We start from the raw sequence: 21,050 nt of genomic DNA on the forward strand, positions 1-21,050 counted from the left end.
AACCAGCTGCAAGAAATGAAAGTCACTGTTGGCAATGAGAGCCAAGAGTGCTGATAGGATTCGGGGAGATCAATAAATTATCACATTTTTTTCAGCGTCTTAAATAGGCCTGGTTGATATGCAGACATCACTTTTCCTCCTCCTCCTCGTTCTCATTTAATTAGTAAATTCAGCTGCAGCCCTCTGACCGAGCTGGATGTAATTCCCTTCCCTCTGCTGCCATCACACAGTCACACTGATCTGAGGCACAGCGGTCATTCCATCTCAGTATTTTTATGCAACAGTTTTCCACAGTGGAAGTAAAACATTTTTGCATCACAAATCATAGATGTAATTTAGAAAACAATTCTGTGAGAATTACAGGGCAGAGCACGACACGCTGCATGTTCACCCCCAAACCGTTCATCACTGAGTCTGTGTGTACGGGAGCCTGGTGATGGGAAAAGAGCAGATATACAAGAACATTTCATGTCTGCTGTGGACAATATGAGGTTTTATTATTTAGTGACATGTTGACTTCATTGATGCAAAGAGATATTTACGCATACAAATAACATGAAACAAGAAGCAGGCCTTAACCCTATACAACCATTTGTATTATATTTGATATGAGTTTCTGAGACCTCTATCTCATCAACATATGAAAAGTTCCTTTAAAAACCTGTTGCATATAACCTGATACATGTATTCTACCCCCTTATGGATTATCATTTCACTAGAGGCAGCTGAAATCGTATTTTTCCCCTTTTTAAAATGTCTGCTGGCATGAAATCGTCCCCGTACTTTTTTCCGGAACATCACTGCTAATTTTCAAGAAGTGAAAATAGCATCTAAATTGTTCCTCATTTTTTAAAATAAGTATTTTCTGCATTGAGCAAATGCATATTTACTAATTGTTTATATTTCGGTTAACTTGTGTTAATTTGTCTGTATCAAATTTGATACTCCAGGTTTATAACGTGCTTTTTTCCTGAACCGTCGTTATACCTATGCAAATACAAACAAACACTACTGATGACTTCATTAACTTAATGAATTAAATGCCATCTTCAAATGCATTTTCAATATTTTTACAGCAACAATTCTTCTGAAATCATAATTGCTACACTATATTGACCAATTCTTAGATGTCAAGAAGACAGTAAAAAGAAAGTACATTAAAAAAATTGTCATCTACAAGATACTGGACGGCAACACAAGTGACATGGAGCTGTTAGAAGATGAGGATGAGGAGGTTCTAGGCATGCTCATGAATATGGGATTAGTTCATATGATCAGTGTGAGAGCCTACTGGGAGATGGAGGCAAAGCTCCCTGCTGTTTGTTGTGTTGTTCTTTCTTTTTATTTTATTCATTATTGTGTTATTTTTTGTTATGAAGTGAGTCAACTCACTCAATGCTAATCGTAGACTGGAGTAAAAAGTTGCAAAAAATGCCTAATGTATCAAATTTGATACAAAAACCCATAATAAACAATATTATTTTTTCGGATTTTGTTAAAAGGGTTAATAAACATCTCAGTTCCAAAAAATTTGAATTTTCTGGCTTTTTTTCTTTTTTTTCGACGGGTGAGGCTTTACAGTGCAGAGCTGGAATAAAGTTCAGTGGAAACAACCAGGCAGCTGTTTTTATCAGCGCTGGCTGACCTGCTGGTTAATGTTATCGATGTTTTCATCACTTCAGGATTCTACTAACTTGACTTTATGCTTATTTATTCTTTATGTGTTCACCATTTTGTGCAAAGTCTCAAAAACCTGTAGAAACAACACAGAGCACAGCACAGAAAACGAAACAGAGCCAAGCACCACTATGATAGTTTAATTCTTTTATAGCCATTATACTGTGCTATCAGACATAACTGAAGGGTAATATTTACCAACTGCACGCTTTTAGAAGATTAAAGTCTGGAGGACCACCTTCATGAATTTGAATTATTCCTCTGGGCTTCAAGCTGGAGCAGCACAAAAGGATTAGTTATGACATCGGAGCTGTGGTGGAAACAATCACATCGGCAGTGACCAACGCAATCTGAACTGATGCTTTCATTTTCTTTTCATATCCAGTACAGCTACACTGATGTCATGGTGACTCTCTTCACGTCTCGCCTCTTCTGACTAAAAAAAGTTATTAGAACATTTTATCATCAAAGACCACCATCCCTCTGAGTAATGTTTGTTTTAATCAGATCCGTTCTTTGTGTTAACTACCACTATGGTAACTCATAAGAAATATCATCATCTAAGTAGCCACTGGGTCAATATATAATTGCGAGACTTTTTGTATCATAGTTGACATTTTTGCTGTTTTCAGGCTGAAAATCAACATGGCCGGCGATAACCAAACACCACATGACATTTTTAGAGATTATTATTGAAATAAAATATAAATAAAAATAAAAAAGATATTGTAGTAAACCTGTTGACATGCCATAAATCTACACTTGACTCACACACTACTTTATATTAAATAACTCAGAAAGCCTTGGAGTCTTCCAGTCTTTTCTGCAGGAGGAAATGACATCATGTGGAGCAGGTCATGTGATCTGGAATTAACACACTTCCTTGAGAAGTGTTTTTGTAATGGGGAACTTACTGGAAAGTGATTTCTAGGACACAGATACAATTTGTTATTTTTGATATAAAATTTGATATATTGTCATAAAGAAATATCCATCATGATTATCTCAACTTAATAAAAAGAACACAGTCATTTTTTTTTGGGAAAAAGCTCATTTTATTATTGTTTAGCTAATTAGAAGGTGGTTGTTATTGAATATGGAAGGTTGTTTGGTTGATATTTTAGTGATATGCAGTAATTTTTTATTAATAAGTCATTGTTCCCATAATAAATAAATATGCAATTTGTAAAGGCATGATCATGATGAACATAAAAAAAACCATTAGCTTTTTTTACTTATAATAAAAATGTATGCAAGATATATCCCATGGACTTCAAAAGTCCTTCAATTATATATTGACCCCATAAAACGGACTAGGTTCCCAGAGGAAGAACCATTTCTTGTTTATGGCTTTTTCTTATGTCTGCAATCTCATGAGCCTGATCATTTGATTCACTGAGGTTCTGAACTCTCATCTAGTCACCAAATTGAGCAGCTAATTGCTGTCTGGGCCTCAGCTGTAGAACTCAGTATCATCTATTAAGCTTTTCATGAGACTCACTTTCAACATTTGGCTTTTTCCTTAACAGATGCCGTATTTATTTTATTTTAAAAATCCTGTGTATACCTTAAGTACTTGTTCTTATATCCTCAAGATATTCAGTAGCTTAGATGTAGCAACATTTTTGGATTTTCTTAACAACTGCCTTTTTATTGCTACCACCAGGACCAACATTTCTAACTTTTAATTGTAAATCTCTAACGGTAATCAGAAGAGTTTTATGAAAATGACTCTTCAGAGGATAAACCTTTTCTCCGGAGCCTCTCTTTGCCCTCGATCATTTCTCATGACAACATAACTAATGCCTGGATTGCCATCAGAGCTTTGGTGGATGGTTTTGCACTCAAGATGAGCCAACAATTTATATTAAGAACAGAGGATTTTTCACCAGGTAGCTACAGAACCACGCTAGCAGCACAGTGATTGGCGGGAACTCCGATACGATGGCGGCACTTGAACATCTTCCGTAGCTCGGTGCGGAAGCGGTCGTGCAGCCAGGCGTACAGAAAGGGGTTACAGCAGGACGAGCTCATGGCACACAGGTGGCACAGCAGCTGGATGAGCAAAAAGTAGCGCTTGTTGATGAGGTGGATGTCGATGTCTCTCAGCACGTTGAACACATGAATGGGAAGCCAGCACACCGCAAAAGCAGACACCAGAAGCGCGACCAGGCGGAAGATCTTCCTCTTCCGGGCCTGCTGAGCGCCCGTCTGGTTCGGCGTCCTGTGGCCCGGGGCGACACACTTCCTCAGTTTGACGGTGATGCAGAGATACGAGACAAAAACGGCCGACAGAGGGAGGACGTACGTGACCAGCAGGGTGCTGTACGCGTAAGCACGTCTTTCTTTCTCTTGACCCAACCAGAACTCCTCGCAGATGGTGAAGCCTTCCTCTTTGAACTCGACGTGGTAGGTGTGAGTCACCGCTGGAGCCACCAAACCGCAAGACAGAAGCCAGATCCCGGTGAGGACGGAGGCGCAGGTCGCCACAGTGGTCCGCTTCTTCAGAGGATGAACCGTTGCATAATATCTGCAGTGAACAAAGAGTAGAGCTTTGTAATAAGGATACAGAACTCATGCTGAATTAATGCATGGCTCCTCTGATGTATGAATGGCTGAATCGTGGACTCATGTGGCACAATTATGGTGAAGTTTCAAGTCACTTGCACATGTAAGTCACTTCATTAACATGTAAATATCAAATTAGATGGTCAGCTTCGCTATAGATGTGTGCGAAACAAAAGAGACAGCAAAAGTTTTCAGCGGCTACTTAAAAGCCTCAATTGATGTTGCCGTCCTCCACTCTCTCAAGGAGAGAAATCAGCAGTGTCAGAGCAAAAGTACAGAAGGAAGCTTTAATGTAGATGGTTGAATTCATGACCCAGTGAGCAGTGAGTGAAGTCGGATTCTTCTTATTCTGTGCACATGCCGATGGAATGACTTTGAGGACTGCAGCTGTATAGTGCTAATAATTTACTGCTATTTGAAGTTTCTAATTAACTGTTCCATTGCATCAGACAATAAAGGCTTTGCCACTGATTAATATTAAACCAGGAAGTCCAAGCTATACTGGATCGTATTGGGCCATATTTTAGTATGAATTTATGAAGCTGTTATTGCTACGTCAACAATAAGTAATCAATCTTACTTCTCATCTGCCTGGTTTTTAAATGGGTGTGTGAGTAATGTTTGCATTGCCTTGTTGTTGCTCATGGAATTCACTTTAAGTTATCTAGACTATCCTGTCTAAATAAGGGAATACAAAATGAAGTGATTTCTATCTCTTTTGTAGGCACACTGGAAAATATGCCCCTCTCAAAACAAGAAAAAAAATTATTTCAAGGAACTTTTACCTTGAAATAAGTGAAAAAAAATCTACCAATAGAACAAGTGAAAAATGGCTTGGTAAGATTTCTTGAAATAAGATATGATAATTAGAATATTAAGATCTTAAAATTAGCTGGGAAAACTTATTTTAAGCTATGTTTTACCAGGATTGTCAAGCTTAGATGTCTGAAAATAAGCCAGATATGCTAAAAAAAAAACAACAACAACAACAACAAAAACAGTTTTTCACTCAAAAGTACATTTTCGCCTTCATGTAATCTCCTAATTTGAGATGTATTAACCATCCTGTTATGGGCACCAAAAATATTATTTCCTTGTCTGAAAACAATCCAAAAAAATCAGCAAAAAAAAAAAAAAAAAAAAATTCTGAAAATTTGCAAAAACTTCAGAAAGAAAGCTTCTTTAAAAGTTTCCTTCAAAAGTTTTATTTTTTAAAAATCCCCCAAATTTGGCAAGACAATTATTGTAAATATTTTCAAAAAATTAGTAAAAATTTTCCAAAAAAATCCTAAAAATATCTAAAGTGATTCCATATATATCAGTAAAACTTCTAATATTTTCTTAAGAACATTTTTAAAAAAATTTTTCTACCAAAAAATGTTAAAGAGTTCACAAAAATGTTGAAAATGTGGACATCAGGAGTTTCACTGCGAAAATATATATTTTTTCCCCACATTTTCAAACTTTAAAACGGGTTAATTTGACCCACAGGACGACATGAGGGTTAAACTAATTTTGAGTTTTCTTATAAAATTCAACTCAAAACAAAATAATTTCGAGATTGTTTGCCTTAACAGGATATTTCAGATGCATTGTCCTAAAAAAAGTCCCCCCATCTTGCTGAAATGTCACTTGTTACGTGAATTTATCATAAATCAAGTGAGATGAGACATTTTGACTAAAAATAAGACAAACAGACTTGGCAATATTTTGAGTTTTTGCAATGCAAAATGGTTTCTTTGAATCTCATTGTTTTGGATGATTGCATAAGCAGTTAATGTACACACAGTAGCACACACTGAACTCTGAAGATAATTACAGTGCAAAGAAGAGTTACACAAGAATAGAACACTTTGAAAATGTCAATTCCTGCCGTGCAGAAAACCACCCACCTGTCCACAGCAATAGCAGTGAGCGTGAAGACTGAAACATAGACTGTGACAGGCTGGATCAGGAACACCAGGTAGCACATGGAGCGGCCGAACACCCAGCCGTGAGGGTTGAAGGCGTAGGCCAGAGTGAAGGGGACGCAGGTGACACACATGAGCATATCTGAGAAGGCCAGGTTCCCGATGAAAAAGTTGGTGACGTTGTGCATCTTGCGGGTTCTGCAGATGACGTAGAGGAGCAGGTAGTTCCCGAAGACGCCCACCACCACCACGAGCACGTAGCACGGGATGATGAGGGGCTTGAAGCTCTGCAGCAAAGCCACGTCTGCAAACTGGGAGCTGCGGTTTGTCGAGTTGCTTTGAACTGCGACTTCATAAACGTGCCCAGTTGGCTGCGTGCCTCCAGTGGAGCCGCTGTGGTTAGCTTCCATGGGAGCAGAGATCAGCCTGTCAATACCTGCATGGCCCGAAATGCATCAGAACAGGTTTGCAGGGTAGCTTTCTTAAAGGTTAAATGTCTGTCAGATTAATTCATTAACCCTCCTGTTGTCCTCATTTACAAGCACCAAAAAATATTGTTTCCTTGTCTGAAAAAAATCCAAAAATTCAGTAAAAAAAATCCCCAAATTTCTGAAAATTTGCAAAACCTTCAGGAAGAAAATTCCGAAAATTCCTTAAAAATTTTCCCTTAATAGTTATGTTTAAAAAATAAATTTAAAAATATTTTCAAGAAATGAGTAAAATGAAAATAGTCTAAAAAAAATCTAAAGTGCTTACATATATATCAATACAACTTGTAATGTTTTCTTTAAGAGCATTCACATAAAAATCAACCAAAATCCAGCGAATTTCGCTGGATTTTGGTTGATTTTTATGTGAATGTTCTTAAAGAAACATTTTTAGCATTTTCTTCCGCCAAAAAAGTTCAAAGATTTCCCGAAAATGTGGACTTCAGAAGTTTCACTGTGAAAATACATTTTTTTCCCCCACATTTTCAAACATTAAAACGGGTCAATTTTGACCCGCAGGACGACACGAGGGTTAAATCCAAGGGAGGATGCAAAATTTAAACAACATTCTATTGAGAACAGGTAATGACATTTACAAAATGTAAATCCATTACTGAGAAGCCAAGCTTTTAGCAACACCAACACAGTCTGGCAGTGAGAGGCGACGAGCACGTTATTATACCGTTTGGTAATTATGAAGGCATTTGATCTGCAGTGAACGTCACATAATGCATCCTCCAATAAAATGTCAAATTACATGTTTTTGTCTGCATTTAGAAGACATACTGTAGCATAAAAATGTGATCATTGACTGTTTTAGGACTTTTCAGCGTCAGCACAGTAAGTCATCATGACTGAGGTGCTCAATTTGTGCATATTTTGTGATTTACAGTCATGGAAAGAATTACTAGACCACCTTTATTTTCTTCAATTTCTTGTTCATTTGAATGCCTGGTACAAATAAAGGTACATTTGTTTGAACAAATATCATGATAACAACAAAAATAGCTCATGAGAGTTTAATTTAAGCACTGATATCTAGACATTTTCCATGGTTTTCTTGATAATAAACAAAATCATTTAAGTTCTTACATCAATAGCTGTGGCATTGAAGCTGCAGAGTATCAGTGACTATCTCAAAAACACAGATTCAAACTTCCAGGGTTTCGTAGATAAACCTACAGAACTGATCCTGTTAACTTGAAGGTTGTTGCTAGAGGTACGGACCCGTACCCGTAGCCTGTGGACTACGGATACGGCACTTGCCATTTGCCAATCAGATACGCGAGATCTGGTCACGTGACTCCCGGTAGACGCTAGCAGTACGGACCCATAGCATCGGTACTACAGGTACGGACCCTAAACCTGACCCTAACGCTCACCCTAACCTTAACCTTTGCTTATCTTTCAACAGTTTGCAGTGGTTAGCAGCTTCTTGACTCGCAAGACTTGCGTACGGGTCCGTAGCTGTCTGGCAAATGGAAAGTGCCGTAACCTTAGCCCACAGGCTACGGGTACGGGTCCGTATCTGTAGACACTACCTAACTTGAAAGCTGGGACTTTCTGTATTATTATTCATCTACAGATTTGGTTTCATGTATGGCTAAATTACTCCAATATTACAACTTGCCACTGCAAAGTGTAGAGCAGTTTTTCAGTGTTTGAGCAGAGTCACAAGTGAGCTGGTGTGCTTGAGCTGCAGCGAGTTGACTGAAAAAAGAAGCAGGGACTTCATAGATCTGCACAATCTAGTGGAAGCAAAGGCATAGAGTCATATGAGAATATGTCATTATGATCCACAGGGATGCTTTGTTAGGGGTTTAATCAATACCTGGAGATGGACCGAATGAATAAATGACCTTGAATCAGCTCTACAGCTCTCAGACTAGACTGCACAGCTAAATTAGAAAGTGAAAAACAACAATTCAGACACGCTGATGCTGTCAGACAGATTCTAAAAATGTTCCAACAACAACAGATTCAGTGCAAAAGAGATGAAATAAAACAAAGCCACATCCATTTAATCATTGTGCTACCAGGAGGCCTTAAGTGTGCCAAGCTTGGCAAACTTTGTAAAACAGCAGCAGATTGTGTTCTGATAACAAATGCTGCCTGGTTCAGGAACGCCAGGGTGGATTTAGTCTGCATAATAAATCTCTAGTACGAGATTATTTCAAAACCTCATTATTATTTTGTTGATCTAATGGCTGGGATTTGACGTAAAAAGTCACAAGATGTTGAAGTACATATGGTTACAACTGGGGAAGTTCTGTTGCTTTGTTTGTTCAGGATTTGACTGCATCTGTGTTGATTTGTGGTGAGTGAGTGTGACTTTTTAAGATGCTCCCACATTATCACCCTTTTTTATCTGCATACAAATACATCATCTGATCACATTTAACACCTCGTTTAGTGACATGTCCTCATTCTTTTGCATTATATAAAAAATATGTCATGTAAAGCCTCCTATCAAATCAGAAAACCAACTGAAAATGTAGATAAAGCAGGATCACCTTCTGATATAGTAATGTTTTGTGAAGCATTAAATGTTCAATTTGTGTCTTTTAGATTCTCTGCCTATGTGGTTATCCACCATTTTGCACATAATTTCATCTCCCTTTTTTAGATCTTTTCATCTTTCCACATCCTTAAAAATGCAGCTGCAGCTTCTGCCGTGACTTTCTACAGTTCTCCTGTTCTTTTACGTTTCCCCAGATGCACCCTGTTGATTTGTAGACCTGAATGTGACTCACTTGTGCAGTGCAGAGGTACGAAACGAGTCCTTTTCAATACAAAAATTAATTTATGCTCAGCTTGATGCAAAGAATTATCACTGACAGCTCATCGTTCCAGTTGTGGAAGAGAGATTTTACTGAAAAGTCAAAGGAGTTTTATGCTTTTTTTGACTGGCTGCTGTGCAAAAAGTCAGTTACTCCAGCTGAATAAAAGTCTTTCAGACACAGTTCATATGTACATACAACACGGTCTATGCAGGATTCTGCAGTAAACACTGGATGTGGCTATAAGCAGAAAAGAAATGTATGAAATGTCTCAGCTTGCATGCAGAGAATATGATATTTTTAGGCATACTTGTTAAATAAATATCAACAGACCGCCCGTGGAGCTATTCTGTTTTATGTGTTTTAAAAGATCATCAGATCTGAAACACATAAAGATACACACCTACAGTATATATATATGGGCTCAACGTGAATGTTAGTGAAGAAAAATATATGGAATAGTCTGCAAATATTACTAAAAAGCAACAAAGTGGGTATTATTTCAGTTAGCTTTGTACAAACTCCATTAAATAGAACAGGATAGTATGTTATCCTCAGAACTCTGTGAGGTTCATACAGCTGCTTTTCTTCATCTCTTGTGTTTTTGAGCAGAGTCGAGTCACTTGGTTTTGTTTCTGAGCCTGACCAATCCCTTTTGTCCAGACCACTGTCCAGATTGATTCTCCTATATCCCACTGCTTTCTGCCAGTCCTGAGCTGATTGCGCTGCTGCTGCTGCTGCTGCTGCTGGACTTCCTCTGAATTCAAAGAGAAACTTAATGCTTGTTTCATCTGTTGCACTCGGCTAACTGCTGCGTTTCTGGTCCTCAGCTCTTTCCTTGTTTTTTGATGAGCTGGGACCTTCAGAAGCATCTGTCTGCTGCAGAATTTCTGCCTGTTAGAAGCTTCATTAATGCAGGATGACCACATTTTGTCTTATTGCTGAACTCACTCCTGTCAAACCGTTGACGTGTAGATAAAACTGCCTATCTTTTAAAACTTTTTTTAGTTAATATCTTCAAATCCTTAAGGTTTGTATGTGTAAAATGTTGTGTTGCTTTATTGCTTTACTTAAAACATGTATATATCTTCCAAAAAGCAGCATTTGAATAATCTGATATTTTCTTTTGTGTAATGTACAAAACAACATCAAGAACCAGGAGCATAAAATCTTTCCACAGTATTGCATTTAAAACAAATAGAAGACATATTTGTATTTGGTCCCTTTTTATTCCCTTCTAAAACATTTACTCACATCCATAGTTTCTGTACCACTCTCAATGATCTGAATACCACTTATGGATTTACAATGTCAAGAAGTATGATGTAACAGAACCACTGTACCAATTTATGCCTTCAATATACAAATATGTATGTAAATCCTGAAAATTATGTAATATGAGCCCCAATAATGGCGCTGATTTTATGTGAAAATGGGGAACTGTGAGATTCACTAACCCTCTGCACTTCAGTGACGTTGGAAGGAGCACAGTGTGGAAAGTGTGTGCATTATTGCAACTATTAATAATGTTACTAACATCTTTTAAAAGAGGATGCATGCAAAAACAATATACAAATGTGAATAAATGAGAAGACATCAGCAAAAATCTGCCGTTAACTCACCTGTGGCTGTGTTTCTCAACGTAAAGATGAGCTGAGTGTGAGAGGAGAATGAAGACGGACCTTCCTCGTGCGCTTCTTCTCCGCTGTGAGCGAGTCGAAGCTGCTGCTGTTATAAAAAGAGAGAGGGAGAGAGAGGAGGAGAGATGAGTGCAGAAATGACAGTAAGCCAATAAGATGGCAGAGAGCCAGAAAGATTGAGGTCTGCGTCGGACTTGACATTTGATCTTGAACTGATTAGTGAGTGGTCAGGATGGGGGATCTAAGGATGAACGGTAATTATTGATTCACACACATGTGTAGGACTCTATGTGACAGCAGGTTGATTAAGTGTTTGCTTACTTGTTTGTGTGCAGATGCAGTGACCGTCTAAGTTAACACTAAATATCAAAGCGCTGTTAGTCCATTATTATTAAAAATTGTGCATTAAATACTGAAATGGACAGAGTTGATGAAAATGGAAATTTTAATAGTTGTGTTTTAGGGGCCAGTTTTGGCTCATGAAGGATTAAAGCAACACATGCTGACTGGTTGTGTGCCTTGTATCGAGAGATTCAGACCGTAAGTGACCAGCCAATTATCATCGTAACCAAAGAGCAGCTGCATAATTCTTGCCACAGTTTGCCTTTAATGCTTCTACCTTCTATTCATGCATTTAATTGTGTTTTAAGCTCAGCAAGAGATGGATGGTTCATTATGTACAGTACATGCCACTCAATAGCAAATTTCCAGAAGAGTTTTTTTTGCATCACCATTATTATTTTACATTATCAAAACCTTTTCCCCAAATCAAACCTGTAATTGCAGGTGATGAAGACGGCGTGTGGTGCTTTTAAAAGTATGCTGCCTTTTTAAAATGCCTCCATTTAAAACATCAATGCCCTCAACCCCTACACAAGCGCTCACAGTAATCACTGTTTACTCACCTGGATAAAAAGTTTTTTGATTCACATTTGCGTGTTATCTGGTTCCAAATGGCAGCAAAAGGCTAAGACATATAATTTCTCAGCTGTAACTCCTCTTTCCTCCTTATAATTGATTTGAATTTCACCCAGAACAACAGAACTCTGTCATTGCAGTTTTGCAGCAGTTACCTGGGAGTTTTAGAAGAATCTGTAACCTCTATGGAAGTGCAAAGGTATGCATTACACACTCAGTTTCAATTTGATTTAAAAATGTATAAATGTTAGTCTAACCTTCATGAAGCAATCTCCAGTTGTTTCTACTAACAGATGGACAACTTCAGTGTTTGCTAACAGCCCACATATGGTTACACGGACTCTGAAAAATGTTTGATCAAAGTCAAAAAGTGGCTGGAAAGCAGCCTCCAAAGCTGCCGACACCAAAATTTTGAGTCAACAGCAAATTGTCTCAGACACACAGTTTTATGTTGTTATCGCTTTAGTTTTTTCCATGTACAACCCATACATAAACAATGTCAATTACAGTCTAGTTTTCAAATACAGGCAATCTAAACACAGATATCAGACTAGAGGCTACAAAACATGCAGAAACATTAGAATCAAACGATCTGTAAAGGTCATGCCTGACATTAAGATCCAACCTCTAGAGTGAGCTGATGTAACAAAACAAATCACCAGATGTTATTGGTTCAGGTAAAGAAATGTATTGCTCAGTAGCAAATTCAACATAAAAGTGGTCAAACAAAGCAAATTAAGGCTGGTGGGCGTCACCAATACCAAAGAACAAAACCAAACCAAACGAAGGCTAACAAAGTTCACAAATCATCTAAACACAAGCAAAACAACTAAACTCCTTAGCCAAAACCAAAACACAGAAGCAACACCCACCACAAGTAACAGAAACTAATGCAAATAGTGTGCAGAACTAACTAAACAAAACCGGTTCCTCAGAACACACACATTTAACACAATACAAAAAGACTTAAGTTACAATAGCTTCTTCCTGAAGTAGGTGGACTGCTAACAGGAGGCGTTGGCTGAATCCCAAACCGCCCCCTACACACTCCCCCTCCACTACCGAGTGTCACTCCAAAAGAAGTCACACTCGCAGCTGTGGAGGGCACCTATTATTGAAGGGGGAGGGTATAAATACGATCGTCAGGAATGGGACGCCCTGTCGCCTCGCCGGAAAACGGAAGACGTCATCGCCATGGTAACACAAAGACGCCTACTGTGCATGGCTGTAGCGCTGTGGCACAGGTTGCAACTAACAAGGATCGCTGCTGCTTCCAGAAGACGAAAGCATCCCACTTTTTTTTCACTCACATGTTTTCCAATCTTATTATCTGGCATTTCAAATCCAACAAATGAATGAATTCTGCCAGTTGTGTTCAAATTTTAAGGTGTCAGGGGGTGCACAATTAAATCAAACGTCAGCAGAGAAGAAGATTTGTTTCTTTTGATTTATCTTTTTACATCACTCTTTTTGTGATGTTCTGTCAGTGTGAAAAAGGCGTGGGAGAAATAATGGACGCATGTGGAACTTACATCAATATGTTGTTTCCTCCTCCATTTCGACGTTGCACTTCCTGAAAAAATTGTTCAGAGTGAGCATCGATGCAGACTCGCTATTTAAGGGCTGAACAGTCCACTCCCCCTCCGCACTACGCGGTTTGGGACGGCCCTTAATGTGGAGGACCCTCCGCGGGAACGTGCAAACGGAGGGGTAGTGTGTAGGGATAGTGTGTAGGAGGCGGTTTGGGATTCAGCCATGGTCTCCTCTAAGACTGGAGGCTCCACCCTAAATTAACAGCTGCCAACAGAAGTTCTAAACGTCCGTAGTCTTCATTCAGTGACTACAGAACCGACGGACCATACCAGAACACACTCAAATCACAAAGAGGCACCAAGACAAACTGGTTGCATCAAACCAGCTGCCAAAACTGAGCGCTTGGTTGCAGATATAAACTCTTCATGTGTGGTGATGGCTGCGCTCGGTTGGCCAAAGGTGGAAGGGAACTGGGTGGCAGCCCAATCAGGAAGGTAGGGAGGTGGGGAGAACAAGGCTGGAGTGCAGGTTCTCTACTCCGGATTCATCAGTTGACATGGCTGGCAACTGGGATTCCGGAGAGGCTCTGAAACCAGGCTCAGCTGAAACCACACATTCCATCACCCCACACAAAGGCCCATAGGAATCCACCCCAGAAACAAAACGGCACACAACTACCTGTGGCCATAATACCTGATTATGTTCAAACTGCATATTTTTGTTTTTTGGCTCCACAAATTTGCACAAAGACATACCTCTTCTGTAAGCACAGATATAAAACATAACATGTATTTGTAAAACATGTATTTGCATGCTCATGGCAATTCCAGATAAAGATTATGCAGTTGTAAGTGTACATAAACTGGGTGATAGGAAGTTTTTGCTGAACATCAGTTACCACAATACTGCACCCAAACTAATCTAAAAGACACCCAGAGTCATTTTCTTCTGGCCTGACCTTCTCAAACAGCAGTGAACACCACCCATTCTGGCTGCTTTCAGAGATGTAAGAATGAGGCTGTCTGGAAACCAAAAACTCCAATAAACTGTGTGAAGAAAGACTGAAAACAAACCTGGCAGTAATCTCACCGCAGAGACTGGAAAATACAGAAACACCACCTTTTGTGGCTGTTAATATGAGCAGCAAGACATCATAATTTCATAAGCAGTACATTAGACTGTATATAAACTACACATCATAATGACATTTGTTCACCAGACTTGTAAATCAGTGAGACACCAGAAAGACAAAAAGCAAGAGGATCAATGTTTCCTCTGAGGGGTCAGATCTATTCAGTCATTATCACAGGATTAGAGGAGTGCATGGACTAATGTGTTTACTGACAGTGCAATGCTTTAATTTAGAAAAAGTTGGTCTGTGGCTGCAGGTTTTATAAATGCACAAACCAGATGGAGTTATTCTACATACGTGGGAGTGTAAAAAGGTGAAACTGTAATAATAATAATAAATGTATTTATAAAGTACTTTCAGCCAAAGTGCTGTACATAGAGGTAAAAACATCAGAAATCCACAAACATACTGAAACAATAAAAAGGACATCAGTAAAACAAACAATTTAGGACTCATATGTAACAGTAAACAAGTGGGTCTTCAGCTTTGTTGTAAATACATCAGTGGAAGATGCCTGCCTGATTTCAACAGATAGATTGTTCCACAGTGTCAGTGCATGGAAAGAAAAAGCCCGTTCCCCAACCATCTTTCTACGGACCTTTGGGACACTCAGAAGCCCAATACTGGAAATGCGAAACATGAGTGGGGTCGTATGGGTTCGCTAAACTAGACCGTTACAATGGGGAAATTCCATTTACAATTTTATGTGTTAGCAGCAGCACCTTAAAGTCTCCTCTAACCTGAACAGGTAGCGAGTGTAGAGAGGCCAGCACTGGAGTGATATGCTCTACTCGCTCTCATCAGAACATGAGCTGCGTTCTGAACCATCTGCAGGGAGTGAAGGCTCTTCTTTGGCAAACCTGATAAAAAGACATTACAGTAATCTAACTGTAGCAAAAAAAGCATGAATTAGGGCCTCAGGATCCTGAAATGACAGAATCAGTCTAATGTTTGTGAGGTGAAAAAAGACCACTCTTGTCACCTCTTTAACATGGAACTCAAACGGAAGAGTTTGATCCAAAGCTGTTTAAATCAATCCACTGGACTTTAAGAAAGTTCCTTGAAGACGTTTCACCTCTCATCCAAGAGGCTTCTTCGGTTCTGGTGGTGCTTGGTGTTGCCTCAGCTTTTAAACCTCTGTGAGGTGTGTCCAGGGCTATTATTCCAACAGCCAATACCAAAACTCATCTAACTACTCAACGATGGTCGTTGTGAGTATCGATGGGGGTCGTTGAAATGCACCGATGTCACTGAGCCCTCGTGTGCTAATGGTGGTCATTAGCATGAGTCTGCTGAGTAGTTCATTTTAGGGAGTTTTGAAAGGACCTAAATTGCAAATCGGCGAAAGATGATGTCGCAGACCACCCCCCCGTTCAGAGGTGACTTCTCTACTTTGACATGGATAGCTTCTTTCACTCCTCTCTCAAACCATCTGTCCTCCCTGTCCAAAATCTGAACATTGTTGTCCTGAAACGAGTGTCCTTCTCAGCTATTATCAATATTTTTAGAAACTGGAAGCGATAAATTCAGATACAGTCATTACTGGACTGCTCTGTAATATAATGCAGCACTTGAACACAGCATTTCTGCTCATTGTTTTGCTGCCCGGCCCACAACACTGCTGTGATTTTATTTGGCTCACTGCTGACAGAACATCGCTCACAGCTGTTCAGTAGCAACAAAAATAAAGCCGCAGAGTCCATGTCCATCACCACAGGGCAGACAGCAACAGCTAGATGTTTGTCTCAGGGCTCAGCAGAGAACAGAAAGGAGCATCAGCAGGACTGGAGTTTGAATACCAGCCAGAAACTCAACTCGAAATGAATGACAGTGTTTTCCCACAGCTTCTGGATGCATAAATACACAACTGCAGATAGATAATTTTGCTATATTGATTAGAGTAGGGTTTCTACATTTTTGTTGTTGCACCAAAGTAACCAGAAATGAGTTACTGAAGAATTTGTTTTGATTAATCCTTCATTAATGACTTTGTAGCATTTATAATTGCAGATGATTTGCTCATTTGCTGATGACGTATGGGAAAGTGAGTCCCTTTTTTGTTATTTGAGTGTGTTATATAGTTATGTTATCTGATGTCTTCTATTTTTCTATAATTCTATTGCTTAAATGTCCCAGATAAAAAAAGGAATAGTTATATTTATTTAATATTACACAGAGATAACCTATACAACAACAAAAAAAATGCAATTTTTAAATGATGATTTATGTAGTGTATGTTTAGCTGCAGCCTTGATACTAGAAAATGAATTTTAGAGATAATAAATCACCTCTTATCGATGAGATAACATGGCATACCCTCAGTGGAAGTACAACAGCTTCGTTAACAGCTAGCTCTTGCCATTTTTGATCATCACTAATCCTTAGATGCTCTCAAGGTAAAAATGTCAGCGCAATCTTGACTTGTTATGTTGTCTGTGGTGAACTGGAGGTGTTCTGAACTTAGTGACGAAAGCTCACCATGTTTTCACCAAGCTGCAGCAAGAGTTTGATTTTGAGGTTTTATATTTCTGACCATGTATCTGCAAGCACAACTCATCTTACTATTACTTCAGTAAAGCTAATAGACACTGTTGATGAACATTTAGACGCTACAGGAGACTCTTTGAGCTCTTCATCGGTCATTCTGTTGCTCTACTGAGGGAGTTGTGTTCCCACAGCAGCTTCAGCTCAAGGCCGAGCTCTATTAAACCCAAAACACACCTTCGTCTGACTCTTGAGACCTGCAAACTCTTTCTTCGCTGCATGAAGACAAAGCTCATTCTGCCACCTGGAGTCTCTAAGAAGTCCGTTTGCTGCATCCCACGCTGATGTAAACAAGCACAGTATGTGGCAGCCTGAAGAAGGGATGCTCTCAGGAATACTGATGCATACGAAGCAGAAGAGATTAAAGGTGACGACAGGTTTTTCCTATTTGAAATTTGAAAGAGGTGATTTCACCAAATTTCCAAAGGAAAACCTTTTAGCACATTTACCTCGAGTTAGATCTTGTATATATGTGGATCAAAGGTGAATTTACTTGACATATTAAGTATTATTCAAGGTGCTGTGTGCTTTCATTATTGTGAAAAACAACCAGAATGATGCCTTTAGAGTTTTTCAGCTTGGGTTTGAGACATCAATCCATTTTGATCAATGTTTTCTATAAGACCAGTGGACTATTTGTTGGAGAAAAGGTGTGACTGATCGTCCACCTCTGCAGGTTCCTGTTGTTCCAGCCCTAAAAGCTCATTTTTCAGCAACTGACTGACAAAGTTAGACACTGGCTGGTGATCATAGCAGAGCATTTAGAGGCTAAAGGGAAAGATATTTCCCTCAGGAGTCTGCAGCAACAACAAAATACAGCTAAAAGGAGATTCCCATCCTCCCAGTAAACATGAGAAATATTCTGTGTCTGCTGAATCTATAATCGAGGTACTGTTTGCAAATGGAGATAATTGTGTGTTGTGTTGGGCTTTCAGCCACCCCAAGTGACAAAACAGAAATTGGAGTTGGTTTTAACAGGCTCTGGGTTAGACCAGGAGGATTCTGAGAGAAATGGATTTTTACCAGACAGCGAGAGTCAAATGTAAAATACTAAAGTAAATTAAAATAAAATAGTGGGACTAAAATGCAGGATGTCTCAGTCACTGCTTCCTTGAATGAGATTCCTTTTATAATCTGTCTATTTAATGGAGAACCAATAGATTATCAAATAAAATAGTCATATGAATAAATATAAACAGTATAGAACATACCCACAAATATTCTCCTCAATGTTATTGCAAAGGATTTTTTTTTCATCGCCGTACCATTGAGAAATTTGGTCATTTTCTCAATGGTACGGCGACACACAGATGAGTAGTTTAAGGAGAGTTGGAAAATTTAAAAGCCAAAGATTCTGGCTCTGATGAATGGTGTATTTTGGTGATTGTCTAAAAGGTAACTTACTCTTCACACTGTTAAATTTTGAAGTTCAGAGAATCAAGTCAAATTAAAAACCACAATTTTCAAGTTAAACCAGGGACTCTTCTCTCCTGTCATTTCCCTACTGTCGGTGATAAAGGCACAAAAACAAAAACAATTCGGAGTAAGTTAAAGTGTTTAAAAGTGGTTACAGTTGAAGCGTCTGCAGCGGTGCGTTTTCATTTAACTTTTAATGACGTTAAACGTGGCTTTGCTGCAGTAAACATGAGTTTGACACATTTCAACATCTCAACACTGTTGGTGTGTTCAGGCTATTCTAGGAGTTTAGGAGAGAGTTTGTTAGTGCAGAAACACCAAAATGACGGACTTTTAAAACCCCTCAGTGTGATGCTGCTCAGCTAACCGCACTCAGGTCGTGTTAAACGTTGGAGCCTGAGAACATCTAAAGCTGCGTTTCCACCAAACGCACCCTGAATGCTTCGTTCATTTTGTATAAAGGCTGTACATTTAGTTTCACATTTTTTATAGTCCTCAAAAGTTCTGGTTTTGTCGAAGACCATAATAATTTGTAATAACACTTTTTCCTAAAAATAAAAAAATCGGGATCTAAAATCAGCTGACTTGTGTGCATTTAGCCAATTCATGTATTTATTTGTTTTTCTAATATCTTAGCTATTATCAGCAGCAACATCTCTGTACTTAAACTGTGCATTTGCTTTTGTGGATAGCACACAGAGCTCACTGTGACCACTTTGCATTTAGATGAGAAAGTGTGTTTTGCATCGAAACAACGTTGTCAACTGGGAAATATGTCCAGTATACATAAATGTTAAATGGAGATGCAGTTCCCAGCAGCTGCCAGCCAGCCCTGGATATTCAACAAATCTTTTCCTGTCACTATCTTGCTGCTGAGAAGTAGCTAATATTTGCTACTCCTGCAGCTACATGTGCAAATACCGCCGGATGGGTTTGGAATTTTGCCATATTCACATACACACCAGCAGCTCCGGCCTCCCCGAGTGACTTCCCCATGAATCTATTCCATATTAATGGGTGTTATCAGTTCTTCTGTAGCTGCCAGTCAGTCATGAACACCGCGGCCCTGCAGGGACTGACCCCTCCTTTAACCTTGGTAGGGTTCATACAATGCCTCACTCTTTCCCTCAATCATCAGTCAAATTTGTCTTTTCAAATTTTTATTCCACTGTTGAATGAAATTTCCTCATATCATTTTTTTTCTGTGTTGCCCTTCCGCCTGTGCATAAAGCCCACAATTTAGACCATTGACAGAAAGACTGGCAGCTTGAAAGAGGGCTCAAATGTGCACTCAATAATGAATAGGCTACCCCCCAACCTTTGAGAAATGGATGAGAATTTAAACAACTTGAGCATTTGCTTTTTTTGCAATCAGCATCCCTAGAAAAGCTGAAGATAATGGAGAATAATTATTATTCTTCAAATCAGAAGCAGGTCGGATCCACTGACATGAGCTCATTTGCACAGAAACAACAGAAGAGCCACAAGTTCAAAGACAAGACAGTTTCAACACTAAAGGCTGGTAAATTAGCCCGTATCTCTAATTTCACTGCTTTTTTAAAATCCCATCTGTCATCTGTTTTCTTTGCACAGAGAACTTCTCACCACCTGCCTCCATCACCGATCTGTTCCTGCATCATGCTAACTGCTGTGTAATCTCTCAGTGGTCAAACATGATAAGCCTTTGATTGTATAAATAATGAGCTAAATTGAAGCTGCTACAGGCATTTGTACCTGAAATGTGGTCCTTAGACATTTATTTGTTTGTGTATTCCAAACATATTTTGCTATTTTATTCCCTTGGTTTTCTGATAAGCCAAGCAGAAATAAATTCATAGATTTTTTTTTTTTTACCTTTAAGACATAAAAAAGCCCAAACGAAAAGAGACAAAAGATGTCCAGACTCAGGAGAAATACCGAAGGCCAATGATAAATTGCTTTAATCCCACTTAATAATGAGAGTAAAGTAGCTGATCAATATTGGGGGAGGGGTTCTGAATAATGATTTAGAGGGTGGGATGGACCACATTTTAGATTACATAAATCATCTGTTCTTGCTTTAGTTGAAACTATATGAGTTTCAGAGAGTTAGGGAGTTTGCTCAGTTGTTGTAGTAAATGTTTACTTTCCAAAATTTGAGCACTTAAATCTGTTTAAAGTGTCCCTAAAGTAAAACTGATGCTACGACCTGCAAAATGCAGGTAGTTAAGACGTGTTTTACAATATGTATGAGTATAACTGGTGAGAACTACGTTGTCCATGATTCTCTTCATGTAGAATGTTTTGTTTACTCCGCCAATGTATTTTCAAGGTGTTTGAGTGATGTACTGTAAACCGATAGGGTTTTCGGTAAAGCTGCACTCTTGGCCAATCAGGACTCACTTTGTTGGCGAGTGGGAAAATCAGGAAGAAAAACAGCGCAACGTGCCAGCGACAGAAGAGTG

The 21,050-nt window shown here is 39.0% G+C and overlaps 1 protein-coding gene across 1 annotated transcript; it reads right to left on the bottom strand.

Annotated features, from left to right (window-relative positions):
- Positions 1-473: 473 nt before the first annotated feature.
- LOC110947504 (prolactin-releasing peptide receptor-like) lies at positions 474-11,140 on the bottom strand. Its single transcript, XM_051938790.1, has 3 exons — positions 11,046-11,140; positions 6,138-6,591; positions 474-4,207 (listed from the first exon to the last, which is right to left on the bottom strand). The coding sequence occupies exons 2-3, from the start codon at positions 6,563-6,565 to the stop codon at positions 3,574-3,576; spliced, it is 1,062 nt and encodes a 353-aa protein (XP_051794750.1). The 5' UTR covers positions 6,566-6,591; positions 11,046-11,140; the 3' UTR covers positions 474-3,573.
- Positions 11,141-21,050: the final 9,910 nt, after the last annotated feature.

This window comes from Acanthochromis polyacanthus, chromosome 18 (genome assembly GCF_021347895.1).
Source record: "Acanthochromis polyacanthus isolate Apoly-LR-REF ecotype Palm Island chromosome 18, KAUST_Apoly_ChrSc, whole genome shotgun sequence".
Classification (NCBI taxonomy): domain Eukaryota; kingdom Metazoa; phylum Chordata; class Actinopteri; family Pomacentridae; genus Acanthochromis; species Acanthochromis polyacanthus.

What these genes read in the sequence shown, in the direction of transcription:
- LOC110947504 (XM_051938790.1), bottom strand. Translation starts at nt 6,565, where the DNA reads ATGGAAGCTAACCACAGCGGCTCCACTGGAGGCACGCAGCCAACTGGG. An exon ending in ACTGCTATTGCTGTGGACAG is followed by an intron (nt 4,208 to 6,137) that starts GTGGGTGGTTTT and finishes TGTTCACTGCAG; the next exon opens with ATATTATGCAACGGTTCATC.